Source organism: Anopheles darlingi, chromosome 2, assembly GCF_943734745.1.
Source record: "Anopheles darlingi chromosome 2, idAnoDarlMG_H_01, whole genome shotgun sequence".
NCBI classification, from domain to species: domain Eukaryota; kingdom Metazoa; phylum Arthropoda; class Insecta; order Diptera; family Culicidae; genus Anopheles; species Anopheles darlingi.
This window is the reverse complement of record NC_064874.1, coordinates 34,410,478-34,427,074: the sequence shown is the minus strand read 5'-3', so window position 1 is coordinate 34,427,074 and position 16,597 is coordinate 34,410,478. Positions and strand designations below refer to the sequence as shown.

General features: G+C 51.6%; 1 protein-coding gene across 1 annotated transcript in view; it reads right to left on the bottom strand.

Annotated features, from left to right (window-relative positions):
- The window catches only part of LOC125949203 (cadherin-89D), a 32,805-nt gene that overhangs the window by 2,061 nt on the left and 14,147 nt on the right, over positions 1 to 16,597 (bottom strand). Inside the window, exons 2-6 of the mRNA XM_049675979.1 lie at positions 5,788 to 6,110; positions 5,138 to 5,587; positions 4,804 to 5,057; positions 4,498 to 4,630; positions 26 to 4,425 (exon numbers count right to left, since the gene is read on the bottom strand). Of these exons, the coding sequence (XP_049531936.1) occupies positions 26 to 4,425; positions 4,498 to 4,630; positions 4,804 to 5,057; positions 5,138 to 5,587; positions 5,788 to 6,110 (5,560 nt within the window). The remainder of the gene's footprint in view (positions 1 to 25; positions 4,426 to 4,497; positions 4,631 to 4,803; positions 5,058 to 5,137; positions 5,588 to 5,787; positions 6,111 to 16,597) is intronic.

Below are 16,597 nucleotides of genomic sequence, written 5' to 3'. Positions count from 1 at the left end.
CCAGGTCCCCTCGTTGGTGCCTTACGCATCATCCACTTTCGCGTTGCTTTCGAGGGCCCGTATCCGGATGTCATAACCGGTGGCCGCACTCAGGCTATCCGATATCATCGCCGTCTGACGCTCGATATCCACCGGCAATCCTGCCAGGATAAGACACACCTCCTGGTGTGCGTGCAGCACGTACACAAACACATTCGCTATCGTCGAGTGTCCATCATCGGCACCATCCCGATCCGTCGCCTTCACATCGAACCCAAACACCTTCTCCTTAAACGTGGCCAACGAGCTCAGTAACCGGATCTGCCCGGTCAGTGCATCGATCGCGAACAGTCGAGCCGGTTCATTAAGCAGCGCATACCGGACCGCTCCATTGCTGCCCGCATCCTCATCCGTGGCCTCAACCTTCATCACCGAGTAACCATAGTTGGCGGTATCCGGAACGACCGAGATGATCGGACCACTCGCACCATCCCGGAACACGGGCGCATTATCGTTCACGTCCACCACCTTCACCAGGATCTCGACCTCATTGTCTGGGAGTCGCTGACCGGGGCCACCGATGCCACCGGATTTACCGCGCGACTTGATCGGATTCTCCAGTGCATACAGGACACTCGGGACGATGGCGCTACTACTGCGCCGTTCGCGCTTCCGTCGCTCCACCCGAATCCGCACCTCGTACGCATCCCGTTCCTCACGATCGAGCGGTCGCAGCAACCACAGCGAACCATTCCGCTCGTCGATACGAAACCGTGGCTCAGGATCAGTATCCCCCGGGCGGTTTACAATCTCCCATCGGAACGGTTCCGAGGTGTAGCGCTTCGAAAGTGTCACATTGAGGATGATCCGTGGTGCTGGATCATTTTCACGAAGCTCGATCTCGTAATACCGATAGGGAAACAGTGGTGGTGGTTCCTCTGCTACACGCCTCTGCAATGGATCACCCTGCAAATGCACGATCAGCAGAGCCATACTGGATCGTGGTGGTGTCCCAAAGTCAGACGCCACGATCGTTACGTTGAGGTGCGATGGTCTTGCCTTGACCTCACCACCACCGCCATCACTATCACCCTCCAGGTCGACATACTTCGAAGCCGTCGTTACGCTACCATCCTTTGGATCGATAGCGAACTGTAACCGATGATCGCCGGTCTGTCCGGTAAGTGAGTAGATCACGAGCCCATTCCCATTCTCACGGAAGTCTGCATCACGCGCTAGGACCTGCTTCACGAAGGTGCCAACCTTTGCATTGACATCCAGATACGCCACGTAAACCGGCACTCGCTTGATCGCACTCCGATCGCTACGCAGCTCATCGTACGCCGTAAACTCCGGGCTATTATCGTTGCGATCCATTACGATCACCTCCACGTCCACGGTGGCTGTCAGCTTGTGGTCAAAGTTGTTATCGGAGGCGAGCACCCGGAACCGGTACGAGCTGACCAGCTCCCGGTCGATCTCACCACTAACCCGTACCGTACCATCGTACGGGGAGATGGAGAAGGGAATCTTCTGTTGCTGCTGTTGCTGCTGGTGCTGATCACTCTCTGCGAGCACCAACATGTACGTCACATTCCCGTTCATACCCGTATCTTCATCGTTCGCCCGCACCTGGCCAATCTTCTTACCCGTGATCGGATACGATCCCTCGTCGACGTTGAACGTGTACCACTGCTTCTCGAACATCGGCGCATGATCGTTCACATCATACACCTTGAACTGGATCTGCAGCGCATCGGACAATCCACCGACATCCTTCGCCGTCACGTTCAACCGTATATCCGACTCGGGTGGCAATCGTTTCGTCACCTTCAGCTCACCATTGTTGCGATCGATCTTGAAGTACCCGACACGCTCACCCGTCCCCAGATCGGTCTGTGCGGTGATGTCGTAGAAAACGCGTGAATTCTTCTCAAAGTCATCATCGTTGGCCGTCAGTTTGAAGATCACCTTGCCCACCTCGACGTTCTCGGGCAGAGAGAACTTTAGCTGCGACTTTTTGGTGATCGCCCGGGCATTACGGCCACCGCCGGATAGCGCCGTTGGACGCGTAGAGGGCAGCCGAACCTTGGTCGGTTTGTACAACTTCCGGCGCATCCCAGCGTACCGATCGGCACTGTGGTTCACCATGGCCGACATCATGACCGACTCGCTATCGTACAACCGTGGCATTCCGACGTACGGTGCCGATTGGACCATCTCGAACAGACTCTCCACTCCGTACGCTACTCGACTGTCCATGTCCGTGTTTCCTCCGGACATCACATCCTGGAGATAGTCTGGTAACCGACCACCACCACCAACGTCCGATCCTTCGATCTCGTCCAAGTACATCAACTCCAGATCGCTCGTGTTCTCAATCATCTCGCACCGGCTCTTGCGAAAGATGGCGATCCGCTCGAACACCGGCGGACAATCGTTAACATCCAGTATCAGTATCTTCAGCTCGACCTCCGACATCAGATTATCCCGATCGCTTGCGACCATCTTGAGCGTCAGACTTTCGATCTCTTCCCGGTCCAGTTTGTTCGGACCCATGAACAGTATGTTATAGTGGGGTGTCGCTCCATTACCTTCCTCGATCGGTCTACCCTGCTTCCCGCCCATGTTTGGTCGTTGCTGATAGTCCGAGCGCAGCCGCAGACCACCTTGTTGTTCGCCGCTCATGTGATCCTGCACATTGGCGATCTGCAGATTACGGAAGATGTGCGCCACCGTTTTGTTGTAGTTCGAGAGCGTCGAGTTGGAGAACTGAGCGACGAAAGAGTTCGACTCGCCCGACAGTATCAACTCGTAGTCTCCGTTCAATCCAACATCCTGATCCGAGATGATGATCGGATTGTTCAGCACGATCTCGGTACCGATCGGTGAGTTTTCGGCAATCACACCCAGATAGAACGGTTGATTAAACGTCGGCGGATTATCGTTCTCGTCGTCCACCACGATCAGCACCTGGTAGATGCCGGCGAAGGTACGCTGCTTGTAGAAATACTCGGCGATGATCGTTACCCGGATCACATCCTGCCGCTCCCGATCGAGACCCTTGATCGTCATCAGCTTTCCATCGTTCGTCAACCGGATCGTATCGGCCACATCGTAGCTGTTCACCAGCGAGTACTGAACGCCGCTGGTAGGATTGCGTGAGTTGCGTGCCCTCCGGGCGCTCCCATTACCACTCGCCGTTGTTGCGATCGCATCGAACGTCACGAGGGGATACAAGCGGATGAAGCTTCCGGTGCCACCACCACCGCTGGACGTAGCTGCGACATCGCGCGTAAACCGTCGGGCATAGCGCGTCCTATTCTTACCGCCATTCAACTGAAACACCTGTCGATCGCCACGGTTCTTATCGCCGCGCACCGAAATCAACGGTGGTAGACCTTTCTCATCCACGTCGCACTGCTCCTGGAAGTCCTGGAACTTGAGCTGACCGATCAGTGTGTTCGGTTTGTTTTCCTTCACCCGAAACTCGATCGGTGTCGAGTTGGTACCGCGCAGCAGCATAAAATTGTTCTTGATCACGTGGATCGTAACGTTGGTGACGATAATCTTCTCGAGACTGTTGTACGCCTCGGGCGTCAACTGCTCCACACCCATCTTCCCTGCCGATTCGGGCAGATACGAAACGACCGTCTCGAATTCGTAGCACCGCCGATTGAAGCGCTCCATCGATTCGATCACCGTCACGATACCCGATCGTTCCTCGATCGCAAACGGTACACCCTCCGGGTACGAGTGTAGCAGATCGAAAAAGATCTCCTCATCCGACACCATATCGAAGGTGGTCCGAATTTGACCGACGGACGAACCGAGGGCAGCATCCGCCCCGACCCAGAACTCGTACGGTGCCCCGATAAACTCGATATCCTCGATCGACTGACAGACGATGTCGATCGTCACGAGCGCCACGTTGAAGCGCGACTCGGATGGGTTCTGCGGTTGATCACGGGCTTCCACGAAGAACGCGATCTTACCATAGGTCAACTGCTCCGACACCCTTATCTCACCCGTGTTCTCATCCAGCTGGAACGGGATAGCGAGATTCGCACGCACATTCTTGATACTGTACCGCACCTTCCCATTGCCCAGATCGTCCGGATCGAGGGCTCGCAGTTGGCCAACCTTCGTGCCGATCGTAGCGTTACAGTGCGTCTTGAACTCGTATAGTGTACCCTGTTCGAACTCGGGCGTGTTGTCGTTGGTGTCCAGGAGCGTGATCTCGACCTGTACCTTGCCGTAGTTGCGGCTACGATCGTACTGCTCCACACGCTCGACCGCATGTACGTTCATCTTGAGCGAATTGCGCTGCTCCTTATCGAGAAAGGTTTCATCCCGTACTACGATCCAGCCCGAACCGTGATCAATCATGAACGCACCGGATGGATCCTCATCGACGAGGTAGTAGTAGAACTCGGCATTTTCACCCTGCAGCAGAGGGATTGAGGGAGTAAAGTGACGATGTGACCCTCTATAAGCCGGCAATGTAATGGTACTTACCTGATCGCGATCGATGGCGTTCACCTGCAGGATGCTGAAACCCTTGGGCAGGTTCTCGATGATGGAAATGTTGTAAAGATCGACCTCGAACTCGGGCACATTATCGTTCAGGTCTATCACCTCGACCTCCACACTAACGGAAGGGGAGGGGGTTGAGAAAATGAGGAGAAAATTGAAATTAGAAACTCCCTTTCATTTGCGACCCTCCCGCCAATCGTCAGCACAATGGCGCACAACAATTCTGTTGTGACACGTTTTCTCACGCCTCCGCACCTCCTACTGTTAACGAGTAGCACGGCCACTTACCGGGCGAAAGCACTCTTCATCGGGTCGCTTATCTGGCGCGCCTCGATCTGCAGCGTGAAGGTGTTATCCGGCAAACTTTCGCTCTCGAGGTCGATCTCCTTCTGCAGAAAGAGGACACCGGTTTCGGGTGCGATCCAGAACAGCTGCCGCTCGTTACCGGCCACAATGCCGTACACTAGCGTCTCGTTGAGCGAATCCTGATCGAACGCCATGATCGGTGGTTCGATGTACAGCGGTACGTGGATCGGTTTGCCCTGTGGAGTGTTGCAGGAGGAACGCCAGAAGCTAGAATTAGTGAATTGTGCCTTCGCGCGCACCCGACCCGGGGGCTTACCGTTAGCGGGAACGTTTCCTTGATGCGTGTCCGGTAGCCCGATCGGGTAAAGACCGGCGGCAGATCGTCCACATCGCGCAGGTTCACCCGGATGGTGGTGTTGGCGGTTCGCGGTGGATTGCCCCGATCGCTGGCCACGATCTGGACGCTCATCGAGCGCCAGCCGGCATCGTAATCGAGTGGACGCTGGAGGATGAGCGTCGGTTGCTGGGAACCCTCGAGCCGGAACGGGAAGTCGCCGCTCTTCATATGCTTCGCCGCCAGCGCGTACTCGAGATCGGAGTTCGGCGTGTTCGGCTTATCACGATCAATTGCCTTAATTCTATTAAACACCACCGTCTCAATTGGCGTTGATTCGTCCAGCGTTACCACGTACGGTAGATTGATAAATTCGGGATCATTATCGTTAATATCTTCAATGTAAACAGTAATTGTAAAAAATGATGACTGCTGCGGGTGGTGGTGGTAGTGGCGGCGATGAGCATGATGATGATGATGTTTGACACAACCGGTTCCAGTCCGGTGCGTTTGGCGGGTGCGTTCAAAAGGAAAGAAAAAGAGGAAAACACAATTAGCCTTCATTCCGTCGTCTCCTCGGGGACTCGGGGGGATCCAATCTCCCAAAAAACGTAATCACTGACGGAACTTACGTTGTCCTGCTTCATCGTACTGCCGGTGCCGCTGGTGCCACTACAGAACACGCTGAACTTCAGGATGCTCTGCGGATCATCCGAATCGACGAGCTGGTCCAGGCTGCGGTTCAGAATCACGCTCACCACCGTACTGTTGATTTCCTTCAGCCGAAAATACTCGTAATCGCTCGAGTTTTCCGTGCGTGGTATTAGGATCGAGTTGCGGGGGTACGCGTACAGCGAGACGATTTCGCCACCGACCGGAAAGTCCTCCTTCAGCCGCAAAAACTGAACGCCATCGGATTTGGTGCGCAGGTTGCTCTTTGAGTAGAGTTTGCATGCTGTCAAAAAGGAAGAAAAATGAGAAGCAAACGAAATGGTAAACTAAGCGAATGCAAAACCATCGAAGTAGCCTACGGGAGGCACCTGTGGTCGAGTTACCCAGGTACCCCCGGGGTTCCCTGGAAAGTAGTTAATCCTGTTTGGTGGCCAATTCCCTCGCTCCCCCCCCAAAAAAAACGAACTTTCACATCTGGAGAGATTTATTGGCTCAGCAGCGTTAGACGTTAGGTTCGGTTTCACGATCACGGGCACGATCTCACTCTGTACGCGCTGTCTATTAATGAGTCTCCCGTCGGACTACTAGATTCACTTACTTTGTACACTCTGTCTACCGGTACTCCAGCATGTAAACAACACGAATGAGGAATGTAACTGTAGGTATCATTCGCGGCCAGCGATAACGAAACTTCCGGCGAACTACGGTCGAAGGAAATCGAAAACGAAACCTTCCCTATCGCCATCGTGCACGGACCGTAGTAGCCGCTTCACTGTGAAGTAGGTGAACCGGTTCACAGTATGGAACGGGAGACTAACAAATGGATTACCCCCAAGCCACCAGCTGGTGGTAGGCAGGTGGAGGAGCAGCATACCATTTTCATATGTAAATTTAATCGCCACTAGAGCAGAGGGTTGTTTGTTAGCTCACCGAACGCTCGCTCGCTCGCTCGCTCGCTTAACTGCTCAATCGAAATGGCCGAACGACTGAATCGGTTTGCTGAAGTCAATCTGGTGGCAATTGGTTTCGATCATGTTTCCCGTTTTGTTTTTTTTCCCCGAATTTACATTCTTCGCTCCTTGTTCCGTCGAAATGCTTCTCACTCCCGGGGCAAGGCGAAAATGGACTCGAAGATGGTTCAGAGAGGTCCGCTCAGAGAACAAATCGATATACATCTCAATTGCCGACACTTCTGGAGGAACCGCTTCGCTTTCTCACGGGCACGGGTAAGGGGCCCGTTGAGGGGTTTTGAGGAATAACATTAATATTAATTAAGTGGATGGACACACTATGGATGGAAGGAAGGTGTGGAATGTAGAGCAATAAAAGCCGAGAACATCGATCGAGCGATCGATCGAATGGATCGAAGGCGAACGAAGATATTCTAATCACCTGCGACACACACACACACGTGCCGGTCGAGTGCTAAACCGTGTTCGGAAGTCGTCTTTCGTTGACGTTGACGTCGGTCAAATCTTGTGCTCGATATCAGCTTCGGCCAACCGGTCTCGAAAATGGATCCAATCTCATCGAGACCGAGGATTCGCAAAGACTGACAATCAATTGGCAGCATAATCCGCGCCACACCACGCCAAGCAGCACCGCAAAGAGCCGACCATCATCAGGGTGCGGTCACTTTCGAAGTCAAACAATCGTGAGAACGTGGGGCGCGTCTAACGATAAAACAGTTGCCAGCCTACAGAGCAACAATGGCCACGCCGACTACGCCGACGACGATGATGATGACGAGAATGGCTCGACGGTAGACGACGGTACAGGCTTTCCAATTTATCATCCGAGAAAATTAATCAGATCAGTTCGAGACGTCCAGGTGCCCATCTTGGGCCCCTATTGGACCGAGTGACGACTGGAACTGGATACCCCTCCCCCAACGGCAACTATCGGAATTCTGCGGGTTCGGTTGATGAGAGAGGATGGGTTGCTGTGGCTGTCGGTCGCTTTCTAAGCTCATCAGCATCAGCACTCCAAGCCCATCAGTATCAACTAACCAACTAACTGTAAAGCAATCGTCACGACATCTTAACTCATCGTTCGAACGCGAGCTTCATTAATCAGATTAGATGGCAGCGAGCGCACGAGCGGAGTGCGACCAGCATCAGTTCCATTCAGACCTCCAGAACCTCCGACGGAACGGCACAGATTCTACATCGTCGTCGTAAATGGAAGTCATAAAAACTCGCTGCTCGCCTCCGCCTGATTCCAAACAACTCATCAGGTCGTCGTTATCTATCTGTAGCTTTGCTGCTGTTCAGCTCAGCTCAGTGTCTCCAGCACCCATCTCATGTTCGCTACTTTACTGGGCACGAAATGGAATGCAAATGATGTTTTGCGAATGGACGAAGCAGACAGACACACAACGAGTGGAAAACTCACGCGTTCGTCGTCACCGAAGGAGGCTTATTAGCACATGAAAGTGAAGTTGCTTCACATTAGCAAACAATGATCAATCGGATTCAACCCCGCGATGGCAGGGGAGTCAGTGGCAGCCCGTTTTCTCCCCGAAATGGTCCCTCAGTAATGTACCCCACTCTCCCTTTTTCCCTACCTTATCTTGGAATGTCCCAGGCGTCACAGACACGCACATACACAGACTTTCGTGTAGTCAAAGTCTGGTCGCAATGCAACGCAATGCAATGCATTCGCATCGCGAGCGGTCCCGTTGCGTAGCGACGAGCTCAAAAGGTCTAAAACCCCATTAGTGGGCATCTCGCTGTTCCCCTTCCTCCCTTCTCTCACCGTGGTCCCCATTTTCCAGCTCATCGAGCATGAAAATGGTAACATGACTTATGGTCCGTACACATGACACACACGCCTCATACACAGGTGATGTGTGCCGCCGCCACCACCACCAGTGTTTGCCCCGTAGCTGTTCATTAGTGCGCGAATGCACTGTGCCGGATGCGGAATTCTCGCCACAAAAGCTGCACAGCGGGACGACGTCGTTCCCGCGCAAAATATTCCCGGACTAGCGGGGCTGCAACATATCTGCAACCGTGCGGTAGATAGAAGGCGAAACTGGTGGGAGGGGGGGAGGGAAACACTCTAGACGAAACTCCACGGCGCTGGAAAGTATCTTTCTTTCCCTCCCATTGTTCTCTTGTCGCACGACCTCGCCCCGTGCCCTTGCTCTGGTTGGGGGAAAATGAAAGGAAAACTCTCGATGGACAATTATGAATATTTATGGATTTCAAAGTGGGTGGGTGGGTAGGTGCGGTGCGGTGAGCTTTCCCGCTTTTCCCGAGCTGCCTTTTTGTCAGCAATAATGATGCGCGAACGGTGCGCGATGGAACAATCCACGAATCCCCGTCAACCCCATCCCGGTTTTCCTCTTCCAGCGTTTCTAGTTAGTGGCGACCACGAGAATTGGGCTACCTATCCGTCGTGCTAGCAAGACCGAAGTCGAAGTCTCGCACCGCGCTCTCGGTCTTGCTGGTGGGTGGTTTTGAAAGGGAATTTGTTGGCGAGTGGGCCGAGCTGGCGCTGGCGAGATGCCAACTGATGAGCTCCGGGAGGGTGGGTGGGTGAGAGGGTGGGTGGTTGGGTGGCCGTATGCCCGCCGGCTATAGGTTACCAGTGTGCGCGCTGCTCAGGTGTGATTCCAAGCTGCCTGTTGATCTGCTGGCTGGCTCGCTGGTTGGGGCAAATTAGATTAGTCGTCCAGCAGAGTGGAGGTGGCTTCTGCTGGTAGACACTTGGTTCGTTCATTTTGGCACAGCACGGAATGGGTTTGTCTGACGGAAATTAGCTGGCGAGAGTAGACGAATGTCGATGTTTTGGAGAGGAGGGGTGAAGCTGAGTCTGGAAGCTGCTGTCAAAGCATAAATTGTTTGGAAATAGGGGGCCAAGTGTTCGAGGGTGAATTGTATGCGGGTGATTTGTCATATCTAGAATTTTGGATATTGCGCTGTTGCTCCAGAAGGACGACAGTTTAGTCAGTTTTAATGTGTGTGTATGTGTGTTTCAAGGTAGATGTATCTAGATAAACAATCTTGATTTGATTTTCAAGCTGTCAAATACTTTGGGGAAAGAAACTCTTTTGAATTGCATGCTTAAAGTGAGAAAATTCATGCCAAGTGCCTCTAATAACACAAAATAAAATACTTTCCTTGCGAGTATAAAATCATTTCCATAATTTAATGACTAAATGAAACTGTATTTTGCGACAGACATAAGACTCGCTCTGCTTTGATGGAAAGAGATATTTTTTAAATTGTTGACGAAACAACAATTCACGAAATTCTTTTATATAGTCCAGAGGACCGAAATCAATATTGAGAGTGGGATTGTAGTATTATGACGATGTTTTTTTTTTCCACCTTGTTTTTTTCAAGCATATTATGTAATACTTTTGGATTATTTGAATCAAAAGGGACAAAAGTGGAGTGATTTTCAATGCTGGTAACTAACGAGCAAAAAAAAAATAATGGATCGTTATTTTAGATGTTTTGAACATTTAATTTGTGCTTCATTGCGCAAAATTTGAGCAAAGTGCCTTCGTTGAGTTAATATAACATTTACCAACTGTTTGTATAATTAATGAATCACCTTTTCTAAGCAAAGTTTAAGATAAATTGCACCATCACTTTTCCGCATCAAAATGACACCAAACATGAAAAACCAAAATGAAAATTGTGTAAATACTTTACGAGGATACCTTGAAAATCTCTTCATCTAATAAATAAACGAATTCTTGTATCTCAGACAATCAAACGTGAAAATAAGATGGACTAAGATGCATAAATTGCAACCTTTCATACAAAACTATGAAACAGCGTTCGACAGTATTTGGAAAAAAAATCTTAATTAAATTGAATACGATAGTTTCTTCTCAAAACATCCTCAAAAATGGATTGACAAATGGTCAAGATCCTACCACAATCTCATTTTTAGTAATTCCCGTGAAACATCAAAGCATGCATTCCACAAATCTGGCTCCATAGCATCACACCCAAGGCATTTTAAAATATTTTCATTTCGTTCCAAAGGCATAAACATGCTTTAACGTTCGTTTTCGATGTTGAAAATCCTTTTTTCTTGATCCAACACTTTCCATCACTCCTCTCAGCAATAGTGAAATGAACCATTGCTATCCATCGACGGGCGTACGATTTATATCTCCTCCAATCAGGAAATCGATCAAAAAAGATTTGCAAAGACGGATGCGATCCGTGGGTGCGTGTGCGTACGTAAGGGCAAACATAATTTGCGATTGATGCGATTGATGAGTGCTGCTGCTGCTGCTGCTGCTGCCGCGGCTCCTTCTGACTCCGTTTACGCTTTCGTTCATCACGATGCCGATTCCGGAGGAACAACGCAACGCCAACGATTGATTGACCTTCGGAAACGCGCGAATGCTCGCCCATCACTCACGGTCCGGTATTGGTGATGATAGTTTCCCGAGGCCACACCAGCCTGGTTCGCTCGCTCGCTGCCTTTCATCTGAACCGCTGAACCGGGAGTCGCCCCGGGGGAACCGCTTGTTGGTGGATGATGAGGAGAGCCGACTGCTGACCGACCTTTTTTGGGGCGCAACAACAGGTGGCAACAATTAATGGGAATCTATTAGTTCGTTTACACACACACACACACACACACACACACACACCCTTTCCTCGTTGCTAACGTCGCATCCAGAATCCAGAGTTTGAGTTTGAGTTTTTTTTTTCCCTTCCCATCATCAATCGAAGCGGCCTCGAAATCGATCAACATTTTTAATCGTCGCTTCCAGCTGGAACCATCTCCAGGCCCCCAGGGCGCTCGGGTGTTCGATTTCCCGTGTGGTCCCGCGAGTAATCAATCAAAATTCCGCCATCAACCGCCAAGCGGCCGCAAACAAGTGCGTGCGTGCGGAAGCAACCGTAATCGGCGGACCAAAGGCGTTAGCGTGGCGCTCCGGGAGAAGGAAGGCCACTCCATGGGAAGCGTTCCAGCAGTGGACCTTCCGGCCTCTTGGAGTGGAGCACACAAAAAACAAGGGTACCCTCATTCATGACCTAATTGGGTTTCGTAATGGCTTCCCCCCAAAAATCCAATGCGGTGAGCTTTGGCGTCTTTCGGTCAGTTGTGAGTAATCAAATCGAGTCCAGGAGGTGGTATGTGGCGGGAAATTAGGAGCATCATCCATTGGAGGGGGGGAGGGTTAGCAAAATATTAGCCACGCAGCATGTAGAAGCCACGATGGGATGGGCGCACTCCAAATGAGACACCAAAACACGCGTCTATGAAACTGAAAACGTACTCCATTGTCTGTTGTATCATCTTGTGGGGCGGATCTTATGCCCTGGCGGAAGAAAGCAAAACATCTCCAGCCAGCCGCCAGTCCCTCCATTAGCTGTATCGAATGAGAGATAGAGAGAGGCAAAAACACTTTCGACCAGTGCTCGCCTGCGAATGCGCACGATTAAAGATGAGATTAAACACCGATAAACCCCTGTCTGAAACCACATGTTGTGGTCTGCCGAGTAGCCTTGAAGCCCTCCCGGCGTGGAGTTCCGGAGAACCTAACGGGGTGCTTCGGCTGCAGACCGTGAAGGGCAGACGTGACGGGAGGTTCCCGCTCGGTGGTATTAGCATGCTTACCACCACGCTCTAATAATAGCACCGCTTCCCATTTTCCCTTTCCCGCTTGACGGTTGAGTTCCGACAATCCACTCCCGAAAATCCACGAAATCATACCGTTTGAGGCACGGACGCAGCTGAAGCCGCCCTTTTTTCTCATTGCGGGCCATAAGATGCTCTCTCAAAGGGAGCTCCCGGGAGTGCATCAACGGAGAAGACGCTCGCGAGGTGGGTCGCGAGGATTTTGAAGAGAAAGAAAAATATTTGGACAATCGCGGCCCAAAACCGCGTAACCGACGTAACGGAGGAGGACCTGCGCTGCGTACCGCACACCACCGCAGAGAGCCGCAGACAGCTGACAAAACTTTTACGAAGACAAACAACGAACGACGATCAGACGCACATCGAAACCCCCTGGTGTGGTGTACCAAATCGCCCAATGACCGACCGACCGATGAACTCGAGCAGCAGCGACACACCAGATGAAAAGTGAAGTCGGCCGGGAGAAGAAAAGGTTTTCCTTTCTGGCACGGAATTTGTTTGCTACCGCTTCTCACCCTCGCCCAATCATTCCTACTGGTAGGTCACCGAGGCGGAGGAGGTAGGTCAGTAAGCGGCCTAACGGACGAGAGGCGAGAGTTTGAAAAGAATCGCGTGAGAATTTCGGGGCAAGCTCGGGTTCGGGGTGCGTTAATTTGAATTCGGGATTGTATTGCCGGCTGCCGCAGTTGGTGCGGTTGGTCCCGGATACCGTGGCCTTAGCGAGAGGTGGAGGGAGATGTACGTACGTGCGGTCGGCTACACGTTTAATGAGGTGAAATGCGGGTGTCAAAATGTGGTGCTTTCCGTCCGCGTCCGCATCGTGCCTCTCAGATGAAGATGATCCTCATTTACGCGGCGGAGAGATCATTACCACTGATTGGAGGGAGTGTAAAGTTGGCCAGCTACAACACACTTATATAGCCAGCGAGAGAGAAGCGGATGGGGATGTATGGGGGGGTGGAGAGGGCTGAAACAAAGAGTGTTGTTTGATGCAAAATACAATGGAGCCCTAAAACCGTGTGCGCGATGCGATGATGATGATGGTCAGTGACTTGTGATGATGATGCGCTCGTGCAGTTAGTTGTGTAAGAGTTATATAGACAACACGCGTACCAGACCGTTGAATAATGGAATGTGTTTTTGGAGCGGACTATAAGGAGGCGCGAGAAGTGATCTCTAGACATCTCCTCGTTCAACAAATCCAAGGAGGCCCTTTTCTTTGTACTCTACACTCTACTACTACTCGCCCTGTACTTAGGGTCTTGGGTTGAAGGATATTTTCACTCTCGCAGCCAACTGAGATGTGATGATGTACGGACGTTATGAATTGATGTAGCCAAGTTCATTTGCACTTTTAACGCATTTCGCACACACAGTCCACCTGTCGCGTGTGAGTCTTGAACCAGCGATCTCAGACAGGAGACAGGACGACGCTTCCTAGTGATCTATCTCCAGTATCCAGTGACAGTTCATTTGTAGCCATTAAAGTATCAAATGTACGCAGAAACCATCACGAGAGGTGTTAATCGATCCATTCTGATGCCTTCATTTCTTAAATCCCTCACTCCCCTTTAGCTATAGCGCCTAGATTGCCGTTGATTCCAGTGTAAACACCATTAGCCCGCAACACTTGTTGACACGAATCAACAACTCTCGAGTCGACGACCATTAAATAATCGCACTGTGACGCGAGTTTTTTGGGCCCATTACGGTCCCTACGGTTGGCAACATCAGCAATCGAAGCAATCGTAAATTAAGCGAACGCGAACATCGAATGTCAACACAAAAACGAATTGAACCACGGTCGCGACCGCGGCCAAAGTATTCGATTAAAATCGACCACTCGACGGGGAAGAGCACTCCACGGGTTGAACGTGTCATAAACCACACGCACACACACACACACACACACACACACACACAGTGACGCGTGTTCAATTAAAGGAGAACATGCGAACAGGCAACCCGCAGGGTCACGCATCCATCAGCAGGAGGTTATTAAAACGGACCGGGACGATCCACTCATAACTTCTCTCGTTGCTCCCCAGTGTAGCCAGTCCTCCCCACCTGGACGCATGATTTACGATTGCACCGAGGTTGCTCCATCGTTTTGCTGCTGCTTCTGGCGCTGCTGCTGCTTCTGCTTTGCGAGATAGCAAATTAACGCAAAGTGTGTCCAGCGTTTGTTTTTGATGGAGGAGGAAATAACATAAGCACTTAAGCGACCGTCCACTTCAGCTTCAGCGCCACGAGACAGAGGGACACGAAGATGACAAGCGGTCCCGGGAGCGGAACCGAACAATTAATGTTCGTCCAGTCCGGGCCGGGCCGGGACCGGACCACTTGGTGCCAAGTGCAAACCGCGACCCGGAGAGAAGAATGACACCCGGGGGAGTATGCAAAACAAAACTCCCATTCCTTTCCATTCCAATGTCTTCTCCTCGCGTGTTCTCATCCGTCCTTGCGTCGTGGTCGATTCCCTTTCATTTCGTGGCCTTCATTTCCCAACGGATCGCTCAACACTACTGCGATGCGATGCGCTTGTCCCTGTAGCTCTTTCTGTGTGTTTGTGTTACGGCTTGTGGGTTGCTGGGAGGAAAATTGTCAAGTGTCCGACCATCGCCACCGTCGTCGTCGTCGTCGTCGTCGTCCGCCTGTCAACAGAACCGTGTACGGGAACGCTTTTCTGGAACACATTTTACGGTTGACGTGTGGTGAAGGCAACAACCAACAAAAACAAAAAAAAAGGAAAAATAGGAAGGAAAAGGGGTTTCTGGTTGTGATGATGACAGAATGGGAAGACGATAAATAAAAGTACGATGATGAAGGAGAACGAAAGGAAAATCAACCAATTCCCCGGGCGGGACGACGGTTAGGAGGTTATATTTATAATTCGAAAACGGCGGCCGCTGACACCGATCGCGGAGGGCCGGAGGGAGTTTAGAGCGACAGCCGTGCATTAATCGCTTGATTAAACACTTACCACCCTCTCCCCGGTCTGGGATTTCAGAATCTTGTCAAACATGGTCTTCGTCCCAACCTTTCAACTAACCGAAACAGTTGGAATTAATTTACTGGAGCCTCCTGGAGGGTCACGCGGCTTAGACGAAGAGAATCCTAGCTGCTAATGCTCGACTCATCAGCGCCGATGCGATTGGTTCTGCACCCTGTTCCTCCCCCCAAAAAACGCCGCGATTACGATCGATCTCCGCCCCCCCGGGAGAGAAGCCGGCCACCATGTTAATGGGCCGCCTTCTTGGCCGAATCTGGCTTCGCGCCCTAAAAACACGCCGCTATCGATCCAAGCCAGCTAGCGGTACCCCGAGGCTGGGTGCACCGTTTGTCTGTCTGTGTGCTTTCGGAGTCGGAGTTTTCCCGATCCGATCGAGCCAATTTCCTTTCGGTATTTTGGAAGCAAGGCACATATGGGTCGCATCCGATTGATCGATGGCTAACGCATCGCTGGCTGGCTTCCCCCTCGGAGTCGATCGAGCTCATGAGTAGCGCTTTTAACCCTAATAAACCTTCGCTCAAATGGATCCGCGTCACACGTAACGGCAGTACCCGGGGACCCGCGGGACCGAGGGATTGTAAATACACGAGAAGGGAAGCAGCATCCATTACTTAATATCTTCCCCCCAAACGCTGCGGTGACGACGCCCCTGTCAGGGGGGATGACGTAAATGGATTAATCGAATGATCGAACGAACGCCGCTCCTCCTCGCATCTGCCGACGCCCTTTTCTGTGGATTCGCTCGCTGATACATCCTTGTCCGGACCGAGGATCCGAGGTTTTTCCATTTGCGCTGCCGGGCTGTGCTGTGATCATACCGATGGCATAACAATAACACCATCACCGCCGTTGTGAAAAATGACGAAAATGTCGAGAAACGACGAGCACGAAGAGGGGTTTGGTGGCGGCGGCGGCGATGGAGGAGGATGATCGAAAAACAAACTCCAAAATCAGCTGCCCAACCTCCCGTGTGCGTGTGTGCGCGCGCTTCAGTGAGCCGTGCCGAGGGAGACTCGGTCAAGTGTGAAATCATAATTTTCCTTCCCTCCCCATTCCGTCGATGGATTTTTTTTTCTCGGATCCGTTTGTTTGCTTTTCCGACTCGTTTCGTTCATCGCGGCCTGCTACGTTGCTGC